Source organism: Lynx canadensis, chromosome E3 (assembly GCF_007474595.2).
Source record: "Lynx canadensis isolate LIC74 chromosome E3, mLynCan4.pri.v2, whole genome shotgun sequence".
NCBI lineage: Eukaryota > Metazoa > Chordata > Mammalia > Carnivora > Felidae > Lynx > Lynx canadensis.
In genome coordinates, this window is record NC_044318.1 from 7,654,440 (window position 1) to 7,681,701 (window position 27,262).

Consider the following 27,262-nt stretch of genomic DNA (forward strand, 5'->3'; position numbering starts at 1 on the left):
CCCCCATACCTCGAGTCACAGAAGAGGCCGCCAGGTCCCCTGCAGGAGAGGGAAGAGGCCGCCAGGTCCCCTGCAGGAGAGGAATTGAAGTCCGGAGCTTGGTGTTGGCGCATGGACGCTCCTGCCGGCTTCGCTGAGCCGAGGTAGCGGGGAGGGCCGGCGCCCTCCCGTGGTGTTGTGACTCTGGACCTGGTCCCATCGGGCTACTTACACAGCAGCAGGGCCCGTCCTTCCACTCCACAGACCTCTCCCTCCCCCACCGGCAGGGCCCCTGGAGAGTCTCGCCAAATTAGCCATCTGTCAAGTGCACGTACTGCCCCGCGTGGATGTGGTCTCTGAGGAGGGACAGACGTGGCAGCAGCAAACGCTCCGGGCTCTAGCGGCCGCTCCCCCAGGCAGTGGCCTCCGCCCGCGAACCCTGGCTGTAATGGCCTCCCGCCTGCTGTGCTTCCTCTTCTGCGCCCTCCTCTCCCATCCGTTCTCTGGCAGAATCTGGAAGGTGACCCGATCGTGTCCCCAGGTTGCCGCTTTCCGGGTGGCTTCACAGAAAATCCCGAGTTCTCACCTCCACCCCCGGGTGGGCCACAGGCCACGGAGCCGCCTTCCCAGACATGGCTCGTCCGCTCCCTTCCTTCAGGCCGGTGCTCACGGGGGCCTCCCTTGTCACCCCGGTTCCCTTCCCCTCTCTCCTCTGCGCTACAGGCTCCGTCTCCTGTCCCCTCCCGGCCCCAGCTGCAAAGGCGACAGGTGTAGGTGCTCCTCAGGCTTGTTGGGCTCAAGTGTGAACAGGGACTCCTCTCACGTGAGTGAGCGACAAGAGAGCGAGCGTGTCCCAGATAGATACTTGGTTTTTCTGGATGGCGCCCAAATCTGTATTTTGTCAGCTTCTTCATGCTGGTCTTTACCTACCGTGCTGGTCCTGAGGAGAACGGGACTGACTTTAATGCGAAGAATTCCACCAACCGGTCTCGCGTGGACTTGCTGGGGTAGCACATGCTGCTGTGAGGTCAGCCATCTGAGTGATCCAGAGCCCCTTAACAGCACCCGGGCTTGCAAGGCGGGCGCAAGACCCCAGCAGGTCCCCCCGTCGGCACTGGGCAAGGACAGTCCCTAACATGGCCCCAAGGCCTCCTCACGTGACGCTTCTGCCTGGCACACTTTGGGCCCCGGCCACGGCCCCTCCTGAAGCCTGGGGGAAACGAGAGCAGGGGTGACCTCGGTGTCCGTCAGTCCTTTAAAGGGAGGTCAGATTTGCCTGTAGTCTTCATGAGAAAAAGCCATTTTTTCTCTCCACTTGTTTTCATCAGATTATAAACTGATTTTCCTAGCTTTTGTAGACCGTCCAATGTCGTGAGGAAAATGGAGGAACTTGCAGGAGAACAAAAGCAGGGGCTTTCCTGCAGCTCAGGGAGGGTGGGAGCGGCTGGACTACGAGCAGGGGGTGGGGGAGCAGTGGGGGGGGGCGACCCACAGCAGGGGGCCCCCTAGCCTTGCCCTCAGCTCCTAGCGGCGCCCCAGGCGAAGCAACACGTGGACGCCTAGGGCCGCAGGAGCCCCAGGGCAGCTGCTGACCTGGTGACCGCCCCCACTCCCCACCATTCCAGCACACGGTGGGGTGTGGGGGGTGGGTGGCAGGGCCGGGCCACGCGGCACCCCCAGTCAGCAGTGCAGCCGGGATCTGCACCCGGGCCTGGCTCTCGCTCCAGCCACAGGCACCGTTGAAGCTTAAACGGATCGAACTCCCATGAACCGAGTTCCCCTGTTGCCCCGGCCATGTGCCACCCAGTGCTCAGTTGTCACCTGTGGCTGCTGCCGGCTCGGAGACGGGCGTGTCCACGTGGCCCCAAGTTCTGAAGGCAGCACCGCTGTGGGCTGTGTGTCCTTGTGACCTGCGAGGACAGCTCAGGCACGGTCCGGGCAAAGGACGGCAGACGGCGTGCTGTCACTCATGCTTGCTTTACAGAAAAATAAGCCTCACATCTGCCCCGGAGCGTCTCGATTCCTTTCAAAGGCATAATTACACGTTCCAAGCTAGATTGCAGTTCAAGAGGAGGTGACGAACCCCTTCTCAGCAGTGACGGTGCACATGCTGTTCCTGTCCCGGGAACCGGTGACTGCCGTGAAGGAGGCCCGTCCCTTGTTTCTCCCGCAGCCCACGCCCGGCGGTGCCCACATCTGCCTTCCTGTCTTTGCAGGGCGGGAACGACCACGAGATCTTCACTGACCCGAGGACCGTGGGCTACACGGTGACAGCGCCCGAGGACACCCGCAGGATCTGTGAAGAGCTGTTCTCCTAGCGCCCCTCCTCCGAGGGAGGGCAGGGGTCCTGCCGACAGGCCTCCCTCACATACCGGGCTCCCCACACGGTCCGGCCTCGGGTACCCCCGGCCCCGGCGATGCCAGAAGCAGCCAGACTTGTCACCAACGGCCTGAAGGAACACCTCCAACCAGATTTCGCCCCCAACCCCGAGCCTCAGACCCTCCATACATGCGATCATGGTACTTACGGTTTTCTGGGGACACTTCCCCATCATCCTAGGATGATACAAAGAACGAATGTGCCCAGCCCCTCCCTCTCGATGGTCTTGTGCAAAGCGTACCAGGCGTTAATGTCTGGACCCCCGGTGTCAGTACCGCAAGGGGGATTTGGTGGTGGGAAAGGACAGGATGTTTACGGCCGTCCCACCCCAGGACTGAAGTTTAAAATCACCTCCCGGAAGTGAAGCTCCTGCCCGAGGGTCACCTGGGGGTGGAGGGGCGGAGGGGGGAGGCATTGAACCAAGGGCTCCATGGTGGCCGCTAAGTGACCGCTGACCCCAAGGGCCTCATACCTCAGCTGGCCTGGGGCGCAGGGGAGCCTGGATTCACTATACTCGGGGGAGCCACTGCCTCTCTGACTTCTCCAGTGCGAGGGGGACGGGAAAGGACAGGCGGTGCTGCCCCCACGTGCAGGCCCCGGGCTGGGCTGAGAGACACCAGCCCCTGGCATCCTACTTCTCCCTGCTGTGCCCGGCAGGCTCCCCAGGGGCCTTACTCACCTCGACTTTCTCAGGGATCACGGAAGAGCCTGGAGGGTTCCCGGAACGCGAGCGGCCTGCTTCTCCGCAGATCTCATGCACCTGCATGCCCCCTCCGGCCTCCCCCACACAGTGACCTGAGGGGTGGGAACAGCCCGGTGGTTGGGCCCGTGACCCTCACCCCTGCTTCAGACTTCAAGTGGAAGGCAGCCCCAGGGCCCAGTGGAACAGGCCCTTCCAGGGAAACGGTTCACATGTCACCTTTTAGAACCTGGACGTGTCAGGACCCACAAACCCTCAGTCCACTCCACGGCACGGCCTCTGCACAGGGCCCGTTGACCTGACTGGGCGTCTGCACACACCCCCACCCCCCCCGCCAGGTGCTTTCATCTCCACGGAAGCGGCTTCCGTCCAAGCCTGCTGGGGACCCCGAGGCCTGTCTCAGCACGATCCGGTTGGGGGCAGCCTGCCCACATGACCGCACAGGGTGACGTGGCACAGTGGTTCCCAGGACACAGCTACCCCGTGGCACCTTTTGTTGAATTTTGCAAATGATATTGTAATGACCTTTCACAATGAAAAGAAGCAAATTAAAGTGATTTTATTGTTTCCTATTTCTCATTCTGATGACTTTTTCTTCCTTCGTCACACGAATGGCGAAGTGAACGCTTAGCTGTGGTATCCTCTTGGATTCAGGAAAGAAAGCCCAGCCCGTGCAGATCCAAAAGCCACCGTTTCTGACATTCTGGTTCCCGGTGTTTCTGCAGGGGCAGGGCTTCGCGCATCCAGGCCTGCCGGCATGAGCTTTCCTGCCCAGGGGTGAGGACCCACGATTCCCTGGAAGGTTCCTTAACTTGCTACAGCAAAGCAAGACAATGGAGTCTCACTCAAACTTGTCCTAACCTTTATAACTGGAGAGTCCTGCCCGGGTGCCCTGAGGCCGGCAGGCTGGGCCCTTCACCTCCCAGGCCTTCCCTCTGCACTGCCTCCTGCCCTCCCACTGCAACGGGGACACATAAGGCAGAACAACGTGTGCACCTCGCTGCCGGGACTCAATCCCTGGCTGTGCCGCAGACCAGCCGGGGGACTCAGGACCGGTTCACCCCAGCTCGTCTGCTCGTCTGTCAGGTGGGGTGCAGCCCTACCTCTGTGGGGGGCTTAAAGTACATGCAGCCGAGCTACTACTAACTGAACGAGCCCCCAGGAACCCTGCAGGGCAGGCACTGTTAGTCACCCCCCCTCCCCCGGGGCCGGGCAGGGTGGGGAGGGGGGGGGTCCCTCAGCAGGCAGGACGGACACCATCACAACAAACACACACCACAGCTGAGTGCTGAGCAAGAGGAAGGCAGAGGTTGGCCCTGGACTCAGCAGCCGCGAGGAGGGCACACCCGGGGCTACTGGAGGGAGAACCCCCAGGAAGGCCGTCCTCGCCTGGAGGGAGGCGCCAGCTCTCCATCCCGAGGGAGGGGACGCGGGTCTCGGGATCCGCAGGACGTCCTGCGAGGTCTCTCCAGCCAGCGGGCGGGCGGCCCCTGGACGACAGAGCTGGGCCCATCTTGCAGATTCGGGCAAAGCGGCGGAGGCCCTGAATCACTTCCTCTCCTCCAACCGCTGCTTCCTCCTGCTTAACCGCTCTTGTCCTGGGCCCGTCGGGCCACTTGCCCCCCGAAGCCAGGCCCCGGGCTCCCTCCCACCACCGCTCAACCCTTCACTCGGAGCTGGACTGGGGCACCCTCTCCAGGCTCAGCAACCCCCGTCCGATGCCGAGTGCGGCGCTGGGACACGTCTCCTTGTTGTGAATAAATGCCTACTTCGACTTCTCCCTACCCAGGTTCAAGGAAGGGGCTGACTGGACGTTTCCCCAGTACACTTTGAAAATCAGTACCGCAGTAAAAACATCCACCTCTGCGCTAATAAAAATGATCTACCCGCCCTTTGGAGACGCTGGCCGGGCAAGACCGTCCCAGCCTAACCCAAAGTCCAACCCAGAACGGCCCAGCGTCCGCCCGCGGCCCTGCATCTCCCCGCTGCGCTCCCGGACAAGGAGACCACAGGCTTTCGCACCTCCTGCTTCCCGACTAACCTTTGTCCGGCCGGCCCTGCCTCTCCCTGCTCCTGCTCACGCGGGAAACGTCCAAATGCATCAACATTTAGCCACAGCTGACGCTGTCAGTGGCATTTTGCTCACGTGAAGCCACCCTCTACTGCTAAGCCGCCCTACGCTGGAGAATGTGATGATTACAGAAAAGGGGACGATCCCACTCTCTTCTTCGCAGCCACAAAAGCCAGATGGTGGAGCAGGGGGTCAGCCCCGTTTGGGAAGACGCCCTTACCTGCTGGCTTCAAGAAGCCGGCCTCCACCCTCACGGACAACACCCAGCCTTGCACAGAACACACTTTATTGAGACAGAGGTGGCGGGCGGGAGGAGAGAGGGAAGGAATCCCGGACGCCACCCCAGCTCGTCACCGGCACCAGGCTCCTCCCAGAGCTTCTTGTAAATGGAGACTCTGCGTCCGACCAAGAACGAGAACGCGTCCGCAAAGAGCCCCGACCGCCGAGGCCAGGCCAAGACCAGGAACACCCCCGGGGGTGGGGTTTAGACGCAGGCTCTCGACCTCTGGGAGCCCGAAGGTCCTTGGCAGAAGTGGCTCAGGAAGTGTGGTGTCTCCAGGGGGCCTGCGGAAACAGGCTGGAGGGCAAGGGCCACCCTGGACCCAGCAGAAGGCAGAGGCAGCAGACCGAGGACCCTTCGAGGGGCCCAACAGGCCAGGAAATGGCAGATCCACCGATGACCGCAGCGGGCTGTTCGCATGCACACAGCCAAACGCTATTTGCCAATATTCAGACAGCTCCCGCCGGTCATGAGCAAAAGAGTTCTGTCTTGCAAAGGAAGCCATTCCTACGCTTAAAGACGAATCCATCCACAGACCGAGGCACTCGGCCTCGCCTCTTCCACAACCCATCGGCCGCCCTCCCTCCTTTGCAACATCGCCGTCTGCTTCCAAGCCAGCTTTACAGGGTTCACTTCCCTGCAACTGACAAAACGTACCTTTGAGTACACAGAAGCCACACATTTCAAAACATTATCACCCACCCAGCTATTTCTATTTTTACATCACCCTTAGAGCCAAAGCAAGCCACCGCAAAGAAAAGCCTCAGGACTTGTGTATGGAAAATATCTACAAGGGTTCGAAATGTCGACAGCCAAGTGCAAACAGGGTTGGCCCTGGGCAAAAGCCTTGGTTATTAGAGAAGAAAACAAACAAACAAACCCTCAGCTTTTCTTAACACCAGTTTTCAGGAAAACCCCATCACCAAAGGGGCATTTTCTCCTCCAAGTTTTGACTTTACCAGGCTGTTGAGAAGCGAGCCACCACGACCGACCGACTCCGTTCCGGAGGGTTCTGGACCGAGCTCTGATTTTAAACAAAGACCCGCCCTTCTCCCACCCCCACCCCGACCCACCACCTAAACGACCACGGCTGTGAACTGTCTGCTAAATTGAGGGTAGGAGGAGAGAGGATTCAGCTGAGCACGGCATGGCCGAGGGGAGGGCTCAGGGCTCCTGGGGAAACTCTTTTCCCAGGCGCCCAGTTGGGATTCTTCCCGCTGCAAAGGCACCAAAGACCCCCGCTCTCGTGCCCCCCCACCCGGTGAGGCCAGCTCCCCTAGAACAAACCAAACAGACCAACAGAAAAGAGCCCGCTTTGCTGAGGGCCAAACACAGACACAAGGAGGGTAGGCGCAGGTGGGAAACGCATTGGGCCTCCCGTCAGCCCCCGGGGCGGGCTGGATCTGGGGACTCTGAGCCTCCAGCCCAGGGGCACAAGGACTCTGTGGGCTGGGGAAGCGCCCACCTGACCCACCCCCGGGGCTGGGGTTGGACCATCCACTCAGCCACCAGCGGGCACCCCTCCTTTTTCCATGCTTTTAATGCTTTTCAGATGGTGAGAGGCTGTTGGAACGGTCCAAGGCTGTGCTGGTGGCCGAGAGCATGCCAGTGCCTGTCCCCATCGCCCCTTCCTCCGGAAGATGCTTGAAAGGGACCGTGCTCCCCGCTCTGAAGCCCCATCTCAAGCGGTAGACCGTCATCTGCAGTTTGGTTCTGCCTCCTCCTCCCCCCCAGAGTCTCCCGCGAGCCCAGGAGAAGGGATGCTTCCGGCATCTCCTAGGAGCTGACGACGTGGCCGGACCAGGTCTCGTGCTTGGTGCCCGGGGCCAGATGGGTGATGACCACCTCCACGGCCTGCAGCTTCTCGTTCTTGGGGGGGATGGAGCACATCTTATAGGTGACCTCGTCGCCTTCCACGGGGACATACTCCCCCTCCACGCTGTGGGAGCAGGGAGACAGCGTTCAGTGCCCAGCGCCCACAAAAGCCTCACTCAGCTCCGTGCCGCACCCAGGACCCCAGCCCGAGCTTTTGGAGCACCTGCCCCTCCTGCCCTGCCACCAGGGAGCCACCGTGTCTCTGCGGGACCAGGTCCCCCCAGCCTCCCCGCACTCTGAGGCCCAGACCGAGCTCTGCCTCTGCAGGAGCTCATACTGTCCGTCGCGTGGGTGTCACGGCCTGTGGACACAAGAGCAGGGAGAGCCGCCCTGGTCCCGGGAGAGCCCCGAACCCCAGCTGCGTGCGTCTCTGCCCTCCCGCTTCCCAGACACCCGGCAAGCCTGAAGGCAAGTCCCTTCCGTGCTGAACGCGAGTTCCAGGAGGGTCCCCTCCCTGTGACCGTACTCCCTATGGGACACAAGTCACCATTTCACCCACCCTGGTGAGGTGCCCATGCTGATGCCCCCCGAGGACACCTCCAGCAAGAGGAAAATCCCCTTCAGATCCTGGAACCGATCTGAGGGATTTCGCCTTGAGGGAAAGCGCACGTGGCCAACGGTGCTTCCCTCTTTGGTCGGGCCACCAGGATGCCGCACGTCCCATCTCTCTGACTCGCCCCCGCCCCCACCCCCGCCCCCGGTTGTCCTTACTCATTTTTCACGGTGCACTGCGAATATCCTTGTAAACCACTACAGATCCCTTCCGGAAAGAGGCGACATGAAGACACATTTTCACAGCCCCATACGCATTCACGCACCCATCAGATGCGTGGCTTTAACACCCTGCTGCTGTCTGTACTCTCCGGGAGCCTGTGCGAGGCCTGGCGTGTAAGGACTTTGGGGGGGCAAGAGGTAAAGGAGGGATAATTCTCCCCTCACAACAGACATTTTCAACGGTACCCTATCTCCAAAAACGGAGTGTTTATATATTGCCCGGTCTGCCGTGTGGCATAGGACTCGGGCTGCCACAGACTAAAAGATTGGGGGTGCAGAGGCCAAAGAACGGGGCAGGGGCAAGGCGGTGCCCGATTCGGTCCCCACATAGCTGAAGGCTGACTGGGGGAGGGAGCGAAGCACGGGCCGCTGGATGCCTTCCAGCCTCAAGGCCGCGGACGTGCGGGCCCCGCCTCAGCCTCCCAAGGGTTTCCAGACACTCAGGAAGGAAGGACGTCAGTGAGCAAGTCGCAGGAGAAAGGGTCCAGCTCCAAACTTCCTTCCTGGAGCAGAGGGGCTGGGCAGCCCCCAGCCTCACTGAGCGGCTCCCCCAAGGCAGGCAGGAAGTCAGACTCTGGGTCACACGCACTCTGCAGCTCAGTGACACCCCTCCCATCCACCGGACCCATCCCATGGTTCTCAACAGTCTCTCCCTCTCTCCCTCTGTCTCGCTCTCCGTCACATACACATGCAGACTGTCACCTGCAGCCTCCCACACGCCCCACCCCCAAACAGTCACACACAGGTCACAGGCAGAGGCTCACGCCCTCACACGCAGTGCCTGTCAGTCACACACTCCCCCTGCCTCCTTGCCCAGCCCCAAACCGCCCAAACCAGCCCTGACTCACTCAGAAATGTGCAGGAAGATGTCGGGGCCACCATCGGCCGGGGTAATGAAGCCGTGGCCCTTGGATCGACAGAAGCACTTGCAGACTCCTTTGTAGACAGGACCCTGCGAAGCCCGCACTGTCCTGAAAGAGGGGGGGGAAAGTGTGAGTGGGGGCCCCTACCAGCCCTCCAGAACAGCCACCCACTCTCCTGAGGCATACCCAGCTCACCCCAGTGCCCCCTTAAAAGCCATGCCCCGGATAGTAACCAGGGCCATTATGTACAGCTATGCAGGTTGTGCACTGCACAACTCTGGGAGCCATTCACAAAGACTGTAATAAGAGTGACTCTCTGACGACCCCAGCAAATTTTCTCAGGCCTCAGTTTCTCTATCCAAAAAGGGGGTTAGACTAAAAGCTCTCCGAGCATCCCTCTGAAGACTATTAGTGACGGCAGCAGCCTCTACAACTTGGGCCTGAGATCTACAGCTCCCAGGCACTGTGCAGGTCCTTTGCAGCACTGTGCCCCAGCCTGCTGCTGTCCCCATTTTGCAGCTGAGGAAGTTGAGGTCGGTCCGACAAAGGAAGAGGCTTGTGCGTGGTTAAAACCCATTGATTTAAGACCCCAGTGATTTCCTACTTGTTATGAACCCCAGCCTGCCACAGGCTCAAGGGACCTGGGGCATTGCCTTCCAGAGTTTACAGGGTGCCTCACCAGTCCTTACCCCAACCCAAGTCTCCCCATGTGACAGACCGGGACACTGAGTCACAGAGATGGCCAGATACAATGACTCTGGCCCTGGGCAGGAGGCTAGCCTGAGACTCACGCCGAGAAGGTCCTCGTCCGGCGGGTGGGCAGCGGGCTCGGGACCACGTTGCCCCGGAGAGGGGACGGTGACCGATCTCGGGCCCGCTGGGTGTCCAGCAGCCCGACCGAAGCCTGGTGTTTTGGGGGCTGTGGCGGTGGAGGTGGCTCAGATGACATGGCTGACCTAGGAAGACACCGAGGGCTCTCAGGGGCTCATGCCCTGCAAGGGGGGACCCCGGATGCAGCCCACCCCCGTGTCTGACAGTCTCCCATCGGAGACCCACATTCTCGGCTGCGCAATGCAGGCGCGAGGCTCACTCGGCGTGGAGGTCACCTCATCCGGCAGCAGGCCAGGCTCGCCCCAGCTGGGTCAGGTGCCTCCTCGGCTCCCGCGGCAGCCGCGGCCTCCCTCGGGCATCGCTCTGCCGGGAAATGCCTGCTCGCCCCACGTCACGGATGCCATCAGTCCCCTCTGTGCCCCCGGCACACTCAGGGCACTTAGTCAATACTTGTGAAAGGGAGGGAAGGAAGGGGGTGGCGAGGGAGGCAGGGCAGGCGGGCAGGGATCCTTTACTGCCAGCTCCCTAGGTCACACTCCGGCCACTCAACAGCCTTGACCTGCTAAGTCAAGCACTTAGCCAGGCACTGTGGTTCCGGAAGGCGGAGGTAAAAGAGGGCAGAGCACACAGCGTTCCCCCGAGAAACTCTGGACACACACCCGAGAGGCGCAGACCCCAGGTCTGGATCCCCCAGGGGCCGTCACAAGCTTGCATCTAGGACAGTGGGCCCGAGGGACCCTCAGAGGCAGGACCATCGCCAAGACAGCCATCTCCACCAGGCGCTCAGTCAGTTTGCAACCTGCCTGGGTCACTGGCCGCCAGGAACTCCAGTTCCCTCGGTGACCCTTAACATGTATCAGAGGTGGGATCAGACCCGGCTGGGGGCCTGGGGGGAACGGACTCTGGCACTTTTGCCAAGAGCAGGACGTGGCCGTTGCACTGAACACGTGACCGACTGCCAAGGCACCCGCACTACCTCGGCCTGGGCTCAAGGTCACCAGGAAAGAAAGCAAAGCTCAGGAGCCAGAGGGGCTTGGGTAGGTCCTTTCCGCTCTCTGGGACCAATTTCCCCATCTGCAAAGTGGGGCGGCCGAGTGGGCGTCCCCCGGCACCTGCAGAGGACACGAACCAGAGCGGGGCCCCGTGGCAGGGATGGCGGGGGAACCCCGAACTCCTCCTTCACCCAGGCACGCCACGGTGGGACGGAAGCAGGCCGACGGGCTTATGTGGCTCACACAGGGTTTTCACGCTGAAAACATCCCAACCCAGGCTTCCCACTACTCTTGGAAAAACAAAACTCGAAGCTCTGACAACCTCGAACTCCCGTTCGCCACCCCTGCTTCCCTCATTTATACGGACTCAGTGGCCCCAGAGCACTGGGGTTTCAACCTACATCACCCAGCAGAGCTGCCTCTGCCCGCAACCCAAACCCCCCCAAGGAACAGGCCTGGTTCCTCCCCCCAACCTGTCCCCCTCCCCCTGAGTCTCCCCTCAGTCCCCCACACAGCCGTCTGGCCTTAGTTCTGCCTGGCTGGGAAGGGAGAAGGCCGGCTGCCCGCCTGGAGGAAGTGACATAGTTACCTCCTGACCCTTCTCTCAGCTGCAGCCACCGCCAAGGAGGACCGGGGAGCCCCCACCTCATGCAGGCCCCGGCTGCTCGGCTGGGGGGTCAGGGCTCCAGCACCACCCACCAGTACAGGTCACAGAGTCCTGGAATGTTCCAATGCTTGGGGTTCTGGGAAGGGTGCTGATCCAGAGAAGGGAGCGCCTTGCCCAGGCCCCCCAGGACAGCAGATGGGACACCAGGGGGAGGGAACAGCCCTCTCTTCTTCCGTCCAGTCTCCTTCTCCTCCTCTGGAGTCAGGCACATCTGACCTCACACCACGGCCATGAAGTTGAAATGAAATACTACACGCTAAGCACTCAGCACGCTATCAGCTAGGACTGTTATCACTGCCATCATAAGGTCACTCAACAAACAGGTGATCAGTGTCAGGCCCTAGTTCATGGCACTAGAGACACAGGGCCTGAGTCTGGAGTCGGAGAATAAACAGGTAAATAGACACATGAATAAGATCGCTACAGATTCCCAGAAGGGCTGGTAAGAAATACACGGGGAGACAGAGTACCAGGGTGGAGATGATTCTCTAACGAGGGGAAAGCTGGGTCCTGAACAGTAAGAGTCAACCTTTCAAAAAGAGAGGGAGGCTCTTCCAGGCAGACAGAACAGCCTATGCAAAGGCCCTGTGGTTGGCAAGAGCCCACCCAGGTGTGGCTGAAGGCCAGCAAGGGGGCAGTGTGGTGGGCACCAGGGACAGAGAGCCGGGAGAGGGCAGGCTGAGGAACTACGGGGATCAACAACATCGTGTGCGTCTTCCTCTCCTCACACCCATCTGTCCATCTGTCAGTCCCATGCCCCTTACCATACCCACCTCCCCCTGAATTAATGCAACAGGCTCAAATTAGGGGCCCCTTTCTCTCCATCCCAGCATCCCCGAATCCCCAAATACACCCAACCCTCAGAGATGCCAAGAGCAGCCCACAGCCTTGGCGGGCAAGGAACCTGAGGGCTGCACAGGGTCCCTCCACGTCCCTAGGGCCCAGAGCTGGGGCCGGCACAGAGCACGATTCTCTCCTTAAATTCTTGTTTGGTTTTGTCTTAATTTTCATTTTCATTTTGAGAGAGAGAGGGAAAGCGTGAACGGGAGGGACAGAGAGAGAGGGAGAGAGAATTCCACGCAAGCTCTGTGCTGTCAGCACAGAGCCCCATGCGGGGCTCGAACCCACAAACCGTGAGATCATGACCTGAGCCGAAATCAAGACTCAGATGCTTAACCTCCTGACCCGCCCAGGCGCCCCGAGCAGGGCTCCCTTCTCAACCAGCCCCAGAACCAGGAGCATCGGCTGGCGGCCATTGTGCGCTCGGCAGGCTCCAGCTGGCACAGTCCAGCGGGGGTGGGGACCGTCCCACTCACCTGGCAGTGTTAGAAACCGGGATGGAGGGGTGCGGGGAGACCCTGGGGCCTTCACCACCCCCTGCCTGCCTCTCTCCGGCCATCTGAGCTGGAGGAGAGCAGCTGGGGCCTGGCCAGGAGCCAGCCCACCCCCAGGGCCCAGCAGTGAATGGCCTCTGTGTGGGGGAGGTCGGGTCAGAGTCCAGCTGTAAGGAAAACAGCTGGGGGAGGGGGCAGCCGGTCACCCAGGAGCCAACCCAGCAGCCGCTGCTGCCCCCCCAAGCACAGATGGGGAGAGGGGTCCCGAAGCCCGGCCCCACACCCCCCAGCACAGCCCAGGGCGGGAGGAGGCAGGGCCGCGCTCTGCGACCAGCGCCCTCCGTGAGCAGCCCACACACTCAACGCCCCCCCCGCAGAAGCAGGGTGCAGACAGGCGCCCGAAGCTCAGACCTGGGATGGGCCTCCGATCTGCAGCAAACTCGGACCAACGTCCCTCCTGCCAAGGCACGTCACAGCCACTGTGCTGTGTGCACGTGTATATGTGTATACGCACAAGTATATGCGTGTACACACACACACGGGCATGTCACTGCCTGTGTGTGCACACTACCGGACCAGTGGGGGCCGCACGTGCCCCCCCCCCCACTCCCCGAGCACACTGGCCACTTAGGGCATCAGAGGAACGGGGCACCCGAGGAGGAGGAGGAGGACGGGGAAGGCTGCATCCTTTCCAAGTAACAGTTACTGGGCCCCCCACTAGGCACAGGAAATGGAAACCAGGACAGCTAATTCCTGCCCACAGGAGCTTGGGCTCAGGGACTGGAGCCCCACAACCACCAGGACAAGAAGAGTGTCCTGCAACCGGAAAGGGCTCACAGCACTTGACGCATCACAGCTCATTCATCTCCATTTCACTGATGGCAAAACCGAGGCACAAAGTGTCAAGTAACTTGCCTGGGTCCCCCAGCTAGTAAGTAAACTAGTGAAACCCACAGTATGTGGGACAGTGAAAATGTCATGGAGAAAAAGCAAGCAGGGGAGGGGGGCGGGAATGAGGGTTTGCATTTCAAAGCAGGTGGTCTGGGGGGGGTGCTCCCCTCCCACTCCCCCACCTCCATCAGCTACCGCCCCAGGTCCTCAACAATGCTCAGCCAGGGGAGGGGGGACCCAGGGTCTAGAGGTGAGGGAGTCAGGAAGCCACGCCCACCCTGGCTGCCCTCAGGGAGGGGTATGTCAGCAAGGCCTCCAACCAGATCCCAGGAAAGGGTGGAGAAGGGGGCCTCAACCCAAAATAGCCTGGGAATTTTCCACAGGCCGGGCTGGTCCTCCTCTTAGGTTGTCGGAGTTCAGCCAGGCACCAGAATCGGGCCTTCCCAACCCGCCCCCCATCAACCCCCTCACGTATCTGGGGGCTCCAGATAACCCTACATTAGCCCCCACCTCCTGCCCTCTTGCCCTGAGAACCCACCAACCCATCAAGGATGAGTCAGTCTTAAGCCAAAGAGCGGGGTGCTTAGTCCAGGGAGTGGAGCCTTGGCAGTGTTTTCAACCATTCACACTTTAGTGAGAGGGAGTTCACAATTCATTTCCCAAGGCTCCATTCTTGGTAGCTTTCACACATCTGAGGGTAGGAAGGTGGAGATGTGGGGGAGCAAGACCTGGGTCCAAGTGGCATGCTTCGTTCTGTGTGGCTCTTGGCAAAGCCAGACCACACCAAGCTTACACTGGAAAGCCTTGTGTGGGTTTCTGGCTGGGGGAAGGCAGACACCCAGCTGCAGGGCCAGGCCACTGCTGCCGCGTGGGGAGGGCTCCGAACTAGTCCACACAAAAGGAAGGGGGCAGGGCACCGGGGCCAGATGGAGCGAGATGCGTCCCCACGTCCCGCACAACAGGGGGAGGTGCTTTTATCATCCCCATTTTACAGGTGGGGAAACTAAGGCACAGAGAGGTGCTCACACTTTAGTGTCCCCACAAGTCTCTGGGGAGGGGGACAAAATGCAGAATCTGATTCTGAAGGTCGAGGATGGGGCCCCGAGACTCTGGAATTCAAAAGTGCTCCCGGTGAGCCAGGTGCCACTGGTCCACAGAAGGCACAGAAACCCCAGAGTTGGGCGGGATGACGACCTGCCCACCCTCACAGCCAGTGGGTGGCAGGGCCAAGGCTGGAACCAGGTGGGTGAAAGGGAAACTGGGGGCAGAAAGGGGTGAGGTTCTAGATGAGTCAGCCAGTTACTCCTTTGTCAGCCCAGGTTCTTCCTTTCTAAACTGAGGCTGAGACTCGGGGACTCCCCTCCCGAGCTCCAGTCCGGCTGGGCCCCAACGTGGGGGAACTGAGGGGCAGGTCAGCTCGGCTGAGGCCCGACAGAAGGGTCCCAGGCAGCAAGAGAGGCCCCAGGAGGGGGCCTGAGGCTGGCCTCCGTCACATTCCCTTCCATTGTTCCGGAGAGAGCGAGCTCCCGCAGGGGAGGGAGAGGATGGAGGGGATGCAAGGGAGGGGCGGGGGAGGCAAGGAGAGCTGTGGGGGGGGGGGGGGGGGCGGCCGGGGGGCGGGGACGGCCTCTGCTGGAGCGCCAGCCAGCGCCCGGGGCCAAAAGAGCTGGCTGCAAAGACAAACACAAACAAGGCAGGGTGCCGCCCGCCCGCCCACGGAGAGACGCCGCCCCGGAGTCCCCTCCAGGCCGTGCCCCTCCAGGAACTGCTCTCCCGCACTCCCCCCGCCTCCCCCCCCCCCCCCCCGCCGCCGGGGCCCCAGAGTTCTGGGAAGAGGCCGGAAACCCGAAGGACCTGCGGCCCCCTCGAGCATTGCCCGCCCCACCCAGGAGCACCCTGATGACGGCCTCGGCAGAACCAGCACCCCCCCCCCCCCCCGAGAAGGTCCCCCAGCACCGCGCCCCGCCCCCACCCCGGGCCCGCCCCAGCTCGTAACCAGAACCCCATCACCCCCAGGTCACGTATTCCCACCCGGCATCCTTGCCTCCACCCCACCACCCAGCGGCTAAGGCTGCTGACCCGAGTCTCGGCCTGACTCTACTCTTTGCTCCCCTATGTGACCCCTGGCGAGAGACCTCACCGCTCCATGCCTCAGTTTCTTTATTTGTCAAACGGAAGAGTAATGCAGCACCCCAGGCCCGCGAACGTGGCGCAGACGGTGCCAGCTACAAAAGGCTCAGCCAACAATAGTCGAGTCGCTAATGGTGAAACGGTCAAGCATGGGGCGACCTAGAATAATCCCTCCCATTCCAGTCCCTGCTGATGGCACACAAACGAAAAGCCCTGACTCTGCCACTCCACGGGACAAAGGAAGACCGTCGGCCTCCCAGGAGAAGGCACCCTCAGCCGTGCCCCAGGACCCCCAGGGCCCCGCTGGGTCTGGCTCAGCTCCACGACGACGACGCTACAGGACCCAGTTCTTGCCCTGGAGGTGTAATGCCCGAAGTTCCGAAACCTCCCACAAAAGACCACCAGAGCCCTAAGTCAAAGCCAAGCGGCAAGGGTCGTTTACTGCAGGTTCGAACCTGGACCTCTGCTCACTCGTTGCCGGTGACGCTAAGAGGCCCCGAGTGAGGTTTTTACAGCCTTTTTATAGACAGGTACAAACAAGTTATGGGGAAGTTAGGGATTCTTCGCGGTTACGCCAAGCAGTTGTACAGAAGCGGAACAAGCTGGTTAAGCAAGCGGACCAGGATGACTAGGCAAACAGTTTGCCCAGGTCTCTCATTTCTCCCCTTTCTCAAGTACCTGAGGAACCAAGGGGAAGGGGAAAATATGTTAAGCAAGCAGGTTTACAGAAGCGAGAAATGCCGGTTAGTTCATGTACAATCACTTATTCTATTACATACCAGACTACCTTTAGGAAGTTTCACAACTTCCTCTATTACATAGCGGGTTACATTCAGGAAAGGGTTCACAATGCTCGTAGCAAACAGCAAGCAAAACGGACTTCTCAGCAATTGTATTTCTTATCAAAGATCCATAATAAGCAGAAGAGAAAACTCAGCTTTAAACTAAGGCAGGGCTGTCATTTGGATTTAAAGCTGCTCTTTTCATTCCCCCCTTTTTCTTGTGCCTAAAGAGCCAATCTTGGATCTTCAGTTTTCTATTTGTAATGTCTCGAGCGGTTGGTACTGAGTTCGTAAGACCATTAATTGTATACCATTGAACCTGTCTTGGACAAAATTAATAATTTTGTTTATGATGCAGGGGCCTAATGTGAGAGCGAGAAGTAGGATGGCCAGAGGCCCGGTTAAAGAGGAGAGCAGGGCAGTTAACCATGGGGACGCACTGAACCAGGATTCAAACCATCCTGCCTCCTGTTCTCTTTCCTTTTTTTCGTTTACTTAGCCCTTCTCGGACCTTGGCCATAGAATCTCTTACTATTCCTGTGTGGTCAGCATAGAAACAACATTCTTCTCCTAGTGCTGCACACAGACCACCTTGCTGTAGGAACAGCAGATCTAATCCTCTCCTGTTTTGTAAAACTACTTCCGAGTGGGAGGTTAGGGACTTTTCAAGAGAAGTGATGGCAGTTTCTATTCTTTCTATATCTTTGTCAACCGCTTCTCTAAGTATACTAAATCCCTTGTTTTGTATAGTTAAGGCCGAGATCCCTGTCCCTGTTCCGATGGCCCCGAGTCCGAATATGGTGGCTAGAGTTAGAGCCCCTGCAGTAATGAGTGCTCTCTTAGTTACTCTTTTTGGTGCTATCCACAGCTGGTCTATATACTCAGCTGTGTGGTATGTGATTTTTGGGAACACAATTACCATTACACAGAATTCTGACTGATTGAACATATCCTTATAGAGGCAGGGGGTTAATCCCGCATGAGAACAAAGCCACCATGAGTTATTTGGTGGAATAATCCAGTTTTCTGAAGTATTGAATATATTCCTGTTATTTATGCATAAGTGGCTATATTTTGTTGGCACTATTCCTATACATGTCCCATTTCCCGTAAGCGCCGGTAACGTGAGGCCGGGTCTTCTCTGTCCCCAATTGCAAGTGTCTGAGTTGTTTGCAGTGCTATAATCTCCTACTATTGCTAATGACTCGTAAAAGGGAGGTTTTGTGGAATAGCACAACCAACAAGCTTCTGTTTTATTGGGTTTAGTATGATTTAAGGCCTGATAGGTGTTATTTATCATTACCCATAAGGGGTCATTTTTTTTTTTTTTCTTTTTTTTAATTTTTTTTTCTTTTTTTTTTTCAACGTTTATTTATTTTTGGGACAGAGAGAGACAGACCATGAACGGGGAGGGGCAGAGAGAGAGGGAGACACAGAATTGGAAGCAGGCTCCAGGCTCTGAGCCCTCAGCCCAGAGTCCGACGCGGGGCTCGAACTCACAGACCGTGAGATCGTGACCTGGCTGAAGTCGGACGCTTAACCGACTGCGCCACCCAGGCACCCCAGGGGTCATCTTTGAAGGGGGTTTGGATTTTTTGGGGTTTTTTTGGAGTAGTCCTGGTTACAGTGACCACCTGAGTGGCCGGAGAATTAGTACCCTTATTTGTGGACCGCGGGGTAGTATTAGGCTTACTTGTGGGCCCTACTGATTGGTTTGGCCCTACTAGGGTTGGTGGAACCTTGGGTTCTACCTTTAGTTTTATCTGAATAACAGTTGCATAGTAGGGTGGTCCCCGATACAAATAGATTCCCCAACTAAGCCCAGTGGTCCATCTAGTTTCTTTTTTTCCATCTTCTAGAAATTTGATACGAACAAGGTTACAATTTTCTGAGTAATATCCTCGGCCGGAAAAACCTATGTCACAGGGCCTGACAAATGACATGTCGATGTAAAGAGGTGTTACCGTCCATTTTGATTTACCGTCATTGGCGGTGACACAACTCCAGGACCTACAGTAGTAGTTGAGAACTCCCCCACATGTGGTGCGAGCATTCTGTCCAAACCCAGGGCATGCATAAAACCCTGTTTCGCTTAAGAAATTTCTTGTTTCCTTTCCCCTTCCGTGGTCTAGTCCGACTGACTTAGCCATCTGTTCTAAATTAAAATAGAGATCAGGCCACCAGGTATTTAAGGGAACATCTGTCTTTGTGGTAGTATTATAGACTTCATGGGTTTCCCAATTAGAAACCTCCCAAGTTAAAGTATAGGGTATGTGAGGGTTGCCCGCAACACTTATCAGTCCGTAGGAGGTGAGCAGGAGCACGCTAGTGAGTGTTCCTTCGATCATTGTGGGTCCTGAGTTGCTGCAACTGTCTTGGTATGGGACACCTGGGCCTCTGGTCTTCGCCGGTTTTTGGGGTCAGGTTTTTGACACAGAGTCAATTTTAAAGGATGGCTCTTACTCTGGTCAACCGTCCAGGCGGTGTTGGCTTCTGGCACGAAGTCTTCTCGAACCGCAAACGGATCAGCTGGTCGGGCGTGGGTGTAATGGATCCAGGTGGCGATCCCGTTGACCTTGAGAGCGGTGGGTGTAGTGAGGATCACAACGTAGGGTCCCTCCCACCGTGGTTGGAGGGTCTCTTGCTTATGTCTCCGCACATATACCCGGTCTCCGGGTCGGTAGTGATGCGGCTCAGGAGGGGGCCCGGTCTCATAAATGGCTCTCAGTCTGGGCCAAACTTCCTGGTGGGTGCGCTGGAGTTCCCTCAGGGAAATAAGAAGTTTATGATCATCAAATTCAGTTAACACATTAGACTGTAGGTTGGGAATTATAGGAGGGGGTACTCCATACATGATTTCAAAGGGGGTTAATCCCAGTTTGTAGGGGGAGTTTCGCACCCTGAACAGAGCGTAGGGGAGTAAGACTACCCAGTTAGCGCCAGTCTCCATGGTCAATTTAGTTAAGGTCTCTTTTAGAGTTCTATTTATTCTTTCTACCTGTCCTGAGCTTTGGGGTCTATATGCACAATGTAGTTTCCAATCGGCCCCAATAAACTGCGCTATCCCTTGTATTACCTTTGAAATGAATGCTGGTCCGTTGTCTGATCCTATTAGGGTAGGGAATCCGTACCTGGGCATGATGTCTTCTAACATTTTCTTTGCTACTACCTGCGCAGTCTCATGCTTGGTGGGGAAGGCCTCTGTGCATCCTGAAAAGGTATCTATAAACACTAACAAATATTTATATCCATATTTTCCAGGCTTTACCTCGGTGAAGTCTACTTCCCAATAGGCTCCCGGCCTGGTTCCGCGGGTCCTGGAGCCAGGGTTTTTCCCGTGGTTGGTAGCGTTAGTTAGTTGGCAAGCTTTACAGCTAGCAACTATCTGTTCAATTTTTGTCCTGGAGTCTTTAATGGTGATCCTAGCATGTCTCATTAAGTCTTGCATTTTTCTTGTGCCCATATGAGTGGCTCGGTGCATCTTGGATAAGAGTTTATTTCCCATTTCTTCTGGGAGGATTATGCTACAGTCTGCTGCTCTCCACCATCCGTTGAGGCACTGAGCCAAAGGCAATTTTTGGATCCAGTTTAGGTCTTCTTTAGTGTAGGCGGGATTTTCTGGTAAACTAGCTGAACCGGGGTCTGGTAGGGTGGTCATTAAAGCACAGTCCACCTGTAAGGCCGCCTCTCGGGCCACCTGGTCAGCCAAAGTATTTCCTCTGGCCACCGGTGTGATCGGTTTTTGGTGGCCTGGGCAATGTATGATGGCTAGTCGTTCAGGCAGCCAGAGTGCCTTTAAAAGAGCCAATATTTCTTCTTTGTTTTTGATAGTTTTCCCCTCTGCAGTTAACAGTCCCCTCTCTCTGTATATAGCTCCATGTATGTGGGCCGTAGCAAAAGCATATCTGCTATCGGTATACACGTTTAGTCTCTTGTCTTTTCCCAAAGTCAGTGCCTTGGTTAAGGCCACAAGTTCAGCCCGTTGGGCAGAGGTGCCAGCTGGCAAAGGCTCTGCCCAAACAGTCTCAGTTTCAGTTGTGACTGCTGCCCCCGCGTACCTTTGACCCTGATGTACAAAGCTGCTGCCGTCAGTGCACCAGGTAACCTCGGCGTCTGGTAGAGGGTCATCCTGTAAATCTTCCCAAACTCCATGAACCTGTGCCAATATCTCAGCGCAGTCATGGAGGGGGGTGTCTAAGTCCGGGTCTGGTAACAGGGAGGCAGGGTTTAGTATTCGGGGGGGAGCATAAATGATTCTGAGGGGATTTAATAATAGTCCCTGGTAGTGAACCAGTCGGGCGTTACTTATCCATCGGTCAGGAGGTTGTTTGAGGACTCCCTCGATGGCATGAGGGGTTGTAACATGTAACTCTTGTCCCATAGTTAACTTATCAGCATCCTTTACCATTAGAGCTGTAGCAGCGATCATACGGAGGCAAGGGGGCCAGCCAGCCGCTACTGGGTCTAGTCTTTTTGAAAGATAGGCAACGGGCCTGGGCCATGGGCCAAGGAGTTGCGTCAGCACTGCTTTGGCTACCCCCTTATTTTCATCTACGAAGAGATGAAAGGGTTTGGAGACATCGGGGAGCCCTAAGGCTGGCGCCGACAACAGGGCGAGTTTAATTTGCTAGAAAGCCTGCTCAGTTTTCTCTGTCCACTCAAAGGGCGCCTGTTCTCGGGTGACCAGGTAAAGAGGCTTAACCATCTCGGCGAACCGAGGTATCCACAAGCGGGAGAACCCGGCCGATCCCAGGAATTCTCTCACCTGCCTTTGCGTTGTGGGTCGGGGGATGCGGAGGACGGTTTCCTTCCGTGCATCAGTGAGCCATCGTTGGCCTTCTCTTAACAGATACCCCAAGTAGGTTACCTCGGATCTGCAAATTTGGGCTTTCTTTGCTGAAGCCCGGTACCCCAGGGCACCAAGTGTCCAGAGGAGGTTCCTGGTGCCTTGCAAACAAGCTTCGGCAGTCTCAGCGGCGATTAAAAGATCGTCGATGTACTGCAAGAGAGTCACTTCGGGGTTTTGATTCCGGTACTCGCCCAGATCCTCGTGAAGTGCCTCATCGAACTAGGTGGGTGAGTTTTTAAATCCTTGGGGGAGCCAGGTCCAGGTAAATTGCCCATTTATGCCCCTCTCAGGGTCGGACCACTCGAAGGCGAAAAGCTCTTGGCTTTTGGGGGCCAGAGGCAGGCTGAAAAAGCACCTTTCAAATCAAGGACAGTATACCATTGTCTTTCTGGGCTGAGGGCACTTAGGAGGGTATAGGGGTTGGGTACTGTTGGGTGTATGTCCATGACTCGGCGGTTAACTTCTCTCAGATCTTGTACCGGACGGTAGTCCGCACTGTTAGGTTTTCGTACAGGCAGCAGGGGGGTGTTCCAGGCTGAATGGCAGGGACACAAGATGCCTAAGTCTAGGAGGCGACGGATATGTGGAGTGATGCCATTTCTGGCCTCCACTGACATCGGGTATTGTCGGACCCGAACTGGATCTGCCCCCGGTTTCAGCTCTATGAATAGAGCCGGGCGATGTTTAGCCAACCCCATACCCCCGGTTTCAGCCCATGCTTCTGGAAACTGCTGGAGCCAGGGCTCTATGTTTTGACTTTGTGAGGGTGGCTCCTGATGGAGTCGATATTCATCTTCTAATCTTAGAGTAAGTATGGTCATGGGTTGGTTGTGAGGGCCAGTCACTTGGGGGCCCCCTGGTGTAAAATGAATCTGGGCCCCCATTTTAGTAAGTCTCTTCCTAATAAGGGGCAGGGGCTGTCGGGGATGACTAGGAAGGAATGGGTGACCTTTCCATTTCCTAGGTCCACAGTCCTCTGGGTGGTCCAGGGATATTTTTTTATCCCGGTAGCCCCTTGGACCCAGGAAGATTTTTCAGAAATTTTTCCATGGGGTCTGATCAAGACCGAATGTTGTGCCCCTGTGTCAACTAGGAATTGAACTGGGTTCCCCTCCACTTGTAGTGTTACCCTAGGTTCGGGGAGGGGATCCGAACCCCGTCCCCCCTATTCTGCATCTTGAGTGAAGAGAGCGGGTGTGGTTTTTGGCTGCCACGGTTTTTGATTATGACGTGGCTTTTTTCTTTTTAGGGCATTCTCGGGCCCAATGGCCTTTTTCTTTGCAATAGGCACATTGGTCTTTATCCAGGGGCTTTTGGACAACAGCAGCCAGGACTTTGGTCATTTTTTCGGCAGCTTTAAGTTGCCTGTCCTCTGGAGTCTCTCTATTATTATAGACACGCTGGGCAATGCGGAGTAAGTCCTGAATCTGTTTTCCCTCCAGGTCCTCTAGCTTCTGGAGTTTCTTTTTAATATCAGTGGCTGCCTGATTTACAAAGGCCATTACAACAGCAGCTTGATTTTCGGGGGCCTCGGGGTTTATGGGGGTATACTGTCTGAAGGTTTCCATTAATCTTTCTAAATAAGCGGCAGGGCTCTCTGTCTTACCTTGTATTACTGAATACACTTTTGCCAAATTAGTGGGCTTGCGTGCAGCAGCCCGGAGACCCGCCATTAGAGTCTGGCGATAAATGCGTAGCCGTCCCCTACCTTCTGCCGTGTTGTAGTCCCAGCCATCCTGTGGGGGTCGGGTCAAGGGAAAAGCTGCATTAATGAGATCAAGGTTAGCAGTGGGTTGGCCGTCATCTCCAGGAACCAGCTTTCTTGCTTCCAAGCAAGATTGAATTCTCGCTCCTTGGTGGTGAACAGGATTCGGAGGAGCTGCTGACAATCATCCCATGTGGGATGGTGGGTAAACATAACGCTAAGAGACTTATTAAATCTTTAGGGTTGTCAGAAAATCGGGCATTCTGGGTTTTCCAGTTATATAGGTCACTGGTAGAGAAGGGCCAGTATTGAAGTCGGGGGTTCCCCCTATCATCGGGAGGCCCTATTTCCCGTAAGGGTAAAGCTATGGTGGAGTCAGGGAGGCGGAATCCTGGCTCACGTGGGGCCCGGCCACGGGTACGCCCAGCCGGCCCTTGGATTGCGCCCCCATTAGACATGGGCGCGGGTTGAGCCTCCCTATTTTCTAGTTCTTCTATCGGCTGGGCTATGGGAGGCTCTGCCGGCGCAGGGGAAGTGGGGTCGGGAGCAGGGATAGGGGCGGCTTGCGGAATAAGAGGAGGAATCTGGTAAGGGGGAAGGTCAAGGGAAAGTAAATCTTGGCTGTCGGGGAGAACAGGGGGTGCAGTTGGAGTTAGCGGCTTGGGAGGGTTGATAGGTTTAGCCGCTAGGATTTGGCATGACCCTGCTGTTAAGTGGATTTTCCACTAAATCTTGCCACACCAGAATATAGGGAATCTGATCCGAGTGACCTTCTTTCCCTGGTAGGAAAATTTTTGATTTTACTTTAAGGACTACAGGGAGGCAGAAGGTTCCCTCTGTAGGCCAATCGACCCCAAAGGTAGGCCATTCAGAGCGGCAGTAGGTGATCAACTTTCCCTTGCAAATGTCTAGGCTTGAGTTGTGTCCTCTAGCTTTTACGTCCCTGAAGTTGGCGAGAAGGAGGGAGAGAGGGGTGCTCTGCATTTGGCCCATGTTATGCTTCTGAGGAAAAAGGAAAGGAGAGAAACAAAGGATGGGATAATTAATTCTGATTAGGCGAGAAAACACTTAATTCCGATAAACCATCTGACGCACGAGAGAAAAACAAGAGCCAACAAGAATCTCTGACAGTGGTTCCAACTTTCTGGTGCCGTCTCGGCCAACCCAACAGAAAGGGTTATGGCTAGGATGGCGGTTATTACAAGGGCCTAGGGGTGACAATACATTTAGACTGACATAGAAGCACTCGCGTACTCGCCCGTCCGCGTCCCTCGCGGGAACTTAGGTGCCTCTTGGCATAGGCGGGCAGGCATAAACCCTCTGCTTGGATCAAAAAGATTTTGACCGCCTTAAGCCATATGAGGATCACCGTGGAAATCGGGTTAGAGCCCACTCGAATCCCGTAGCTTACGCCGTGGGACTACACATAGGGTAAGTCAGGAGCGTGCCCCTGACTCCCAACAATCATTCCAGTCAATTTAACAGACAGACACACAGACACACATCACATCAGAATACGGGTAACAATTGGCATGCCTAGATGGTTTTTCTTTTAGACGCCTAGAGATATTTCTTAGCACTCAGGAAGTTCATAGAGAAAATGAAAGTATTTCGTTCACAGGTGCGTTGGGCGTAAGCAGCCCACAGAAAAGAATCCTGATGGGCCAAAAAGGCCCCCCGATGGACCAAGAAGGTCCCCTGATGGACCAAGAAGGTTCCCCGATGGACCAAGAAGGCCCCCAGATGGGCCAAGAAGGCCCCCAGATGTCAGTGGACGTCTCCAACTGACCCCGGCCGGGTGCCCTATAGCGCGTCCGCCAGGGTCACACCAGCTTCCAGACAGAACCGGTTCTCCAGAGAAGAAACACAGATCAGAGAGAAAAGGAAGAACGTTAGAGCCGGCTTACTTACCGATCGGAATCAGATACGACCCGTTGACCAGAAGTCTGGTGGGCTCGGGGGAGATCTCGGTGGGACCTCCAAATGTAATGCCCGAAGTTCCGAAACCTCCCACAAAAGACCACCAGAGCCCTAAGTCAAAGCCAAGCGGCAAGGGTCGTTTACTGCAGGTTCGGTTCGTACCTGGACCTCTGCTCACTCGTTGCCGGTGACGCTAAGAGGCCCGGAGTGAGGTTTTTACAGCCTTTTTATAGACAGGTACAAACAAGTTATGGGGAAGTTAGGGATTCTTCGCGGTTACGCCAAGCAGTTGTACAGAAGCGGAACAAGCTGGTTAAGCAAGCGGACCAGGATGACTAGGCAAACAGTTTGCCCAGGTCTCTCATTTCTCCCCTTTCTCAAGTACCTGAGGAACCAAGGGGAAGGGGAAAATATGTTAAGCAAGCAGGTTTACAGAAGCGAGAAATGCCGGTTAGTTCATGTACAATCACTTATTCTATTACATACCAGACTACCTTTAGGAAGTTTCACAACTTCCTCTATTACATAGCGGGTTACATTCAGGAAAGGGTTCACAATGCTCGTAGCAAACAGCAAGCAAAACGGACTTCTCAGCAATTGTATTTCTTATCAAAGATCCATAATAAGCAGAAGAGAGAACTCAGCTTTAAACTAAGGCAGGGCTGTCATTTGGATTTAAAGCTGTTCTTTTCAGAGGGGCTCCGGCGCCACTTGGGGGAGGTGGGGGCGGGAGAGCAGACAGGCGAGCACTGAGAGCCCGCGGTCACCAAGGCCGCCCCGAGAGCGAGCGCAGATGGGGAGGGCCCTGGCCGAAAACCGCCGGAGGGCGGGGGGGGGGGGGGGGGCGGCTCTGTGTTGAGTCTTAAAATGATCACTTCAAGATAATGGGGCGGGGAGCTCATTCCTGGCAGGGGAACTTGCAGGGGCAAAGGCCCTGGGGGAGGAAGGTCGCGGTGGTGGGTCCCAGAAAGTCCTGTGGACAAGTTTGGGACTTAGATAATTAGGGCCATGAGCCCGTGATTTCAAGCCAGGGGGGTGATTTGAACCGATGGTTTTTACAAGTTCCCTATGGCTTCCGAGTGACGAAAGGGCAGGAGGAGCAAGAATGGAGACAGGGACAGAGAAATATCACAAAAGCAAGTAAAAAATACGACGGCAGCCGACATTTCTCCCGGGACTGGGTTGGCCTCCTCCTTCTACTCTCTCGCACCCCGTTATGAGAGGGAGAAGTTATACCACCGGTCTACAGGTGGGGAGACTGTGGCTCCGGGAGGCCTCCTAGCTGGAGACAGCTCCACCAGTGGGAACCGAGGCCCTGCGTGGAACCGGCTGATCCCCGATCCGCCCACTCCACACACACATCCACTCCCAACCCCAGAGAAGACGTGGGGACCGGGGGCTTCCTTTTAAAAAATCAAAATACGACGTTGTATTTCCGGCCTGCAAACGGGCGGCCGGCGGGGCCTGCGGGCAGGGAGCCTGTGGGCGCGGGTGAAGTTCTTCTGCTCCGCCCAGAGGCCCCCCATCCGGGCGCAAACGCTCCGCGAGCGGCCGGCGGCTCCTCCTCCCCTAGATGCTGCCAATCGCACGGCGCCAGGGCGGCTCCCCCCCCCCACCGCCCCCGCCTGGAGGGCTGGGGTCCCCCCCCCGCCCTCCCCGCCCCGCCCGGCTGGGAGTCGGCGCCCCCTCCCCGTGCCGCGCCCCGCTCCGGTCCGCGGGTCCCCCACCCACGCTCCGGCCCACAGGAGAAAGGGAGGGGGAGGCTTTCACTGCACGCCGCGAGCGCTGCCCGACGCCAGCCCCCAATCCCTCCCGCTGCTGCCACACCCGCCCCTTCCCGGGCGTGAGTAACCTGCTTTCCCCAAACAGGCCGCGGCGGCCGGGCATTTCCTGGGGGCCCAGAGACCCAGCCCGGAGCCCCCTGCCGGCGGCCTGGAAGACCCTGCACGAGGGGCCTGAATGCGGGCCGCGGCCGCAAGGAGGCCGAGGTCCCGTCCCGGCGGCTCCTGGGGCCCCGGGGTGGGCACCCCGCCACACCCCTTCTGGGGGGCCCGGAAGAGCTCCCTACCTGCGACCCGCTCCGCTCCGCCAGCTGCTCGGCTCCGACTGCAAGAGGCTCGCTGGGGAGGGGGCGTGTTCCGCGGGGCTGGCCCGCCGAGGCTCCGCCTCCACAAGCTCCCAGCCAATGGGAGCCGGGGCGCCGGACGGCCAGGGGGCGGGGCGCGCGGGGCCAGCCCCG

The 27,262-nt window shown here is 57.4% G+C and overlaps 4 protein-coding genes across 6 annotated transcripts in view; 1 reads left to right on the forward strand and 3 right to left on the reverse strand.

The window, feature by feature from the left end:
- Nucleotides 1-3,631, forward strand: part of PMM2 (phosphomannomutase 2) — a 31,218-nt gene extending 27,587 nt beyond the window's left edge. For both annotated transcript variants that reach the window (XR_004343070.1, XM_030300531.1), the window contains one exon: nucleotides 2,196-3,631. Coding sequence is in view for 1 of the 2 variants with exons in the window: in XM_030300531.1 (XP_030156391.1) it covers nucleotides 2,196-2,297 (102 nt within the window). In the remaining variant the exon portion in view is untranslated. The remainder of the gene's footprint in view (nucleotides 1-2,195) is intronic.
- CARHSP1 (calcium regulated heat stable protein 1) lies at nucleotides 3,603-27,172 on the reverse strand. Of its 2 annotated transcripts, none has more exons than XM_030300533.2 (4): nucleotides 27,092-27,172; nucleotides 9,714-9,878; nucleotides 8,908-9,030; nucleotides 3,603-7,349 (listed from the first exon to the last, which is right to left on the reverse strand). In XM_030300533.2, the coding sequence occupies exons 2-4, from the start codon at nucleotides 9,869-9,871 to the stop codon at nucleotides 7,187-7,189; spliced, it is 444 nt and encodes a 147-aa protein (XP_030156393.1). In that variant the 5' UTR covers nucleotides 9,872-9,878; nucleotides 27,092-27,172; the 3' UTR covers nucleotides 3,603-7,186. The 2 variants fall into 2 exon arrangements, with proteins under 2 accessions (XP_030156393.1, XP_030156392.1); XM_030300532.1 differs by lacking the exon at nucleotides 27,092-27,172 and adding an exon at nucleotides 18,843-19,770 and having other exon boundaries at nucleotides 5,400-7,349.
- Nucleotides 18,134-21,157, reverse strand: LOC116737703. Its single transcript, XM_032591679.1, has one exon. The coding sequence runs from the start codon at nucleotides 20,976-20,978 to the stop codon at nucleotides 18,894-18,896; it is 2,085 nt and encodes a 694-aa protein (XP_032447570.1). The 5' UTR covers nucleotides 20,979-21,157; the 3' UTR covers nucleotides 18,134-18,893.
- LOC115503950 lies at nucleotides 18,770-25,008 on the reverse strand. The gene is given in 3 exon segments (XM_030300528.2): nucleotides 18,770-23,239; nucleotides 23,242-23,324; nucleotides 23,327-25,008. Coding segments are annotated over 3 exon segments (936 nt in total). The 5' UTR covers nucleotides 23,562-25,008; the 3' UTR covers nucleotides 18,770-22,621.
- Nucleotides 27,173-27,262: the final 90 nt, after the last annotated feature.

What these genes read in the sequence shown, in the direction of transcription:
- CARHSP1 (XM_030300533.2), bottom strand. Translation starts at nt 9,871, where the DNA reads ATGTCATCTGAGCCACCTCCACCGCCACAGCCCCCAAAACACCAGGCT. An exon ending in CGGACGAGGACCTTCTCGGC is followed by an intron (nt 9,031 to 9,713) that starts GTGAGTCTCAGG and finishes CCCCTCTTTCAG; the next exon opens with GACAGTGCGGGCTTCGCAGG. An exon ending in ATCTTCCTGCACATTTCTGA is followed by an intron (nt 7,350 to 8,907) that starts GTGAGTCAGGGC and finishes CTGCTCCCACAG; the next exon opens with CGTGGAGGGGGAGTATGTCC.
- LOC116737703 (XM_032591679.1), bottom strand. Translation starts at nt 20,978, where the DNA reads ATGATCGCTGCTACAGCTCTAATGGTAAAGGATGCTGATAAGTTAACT.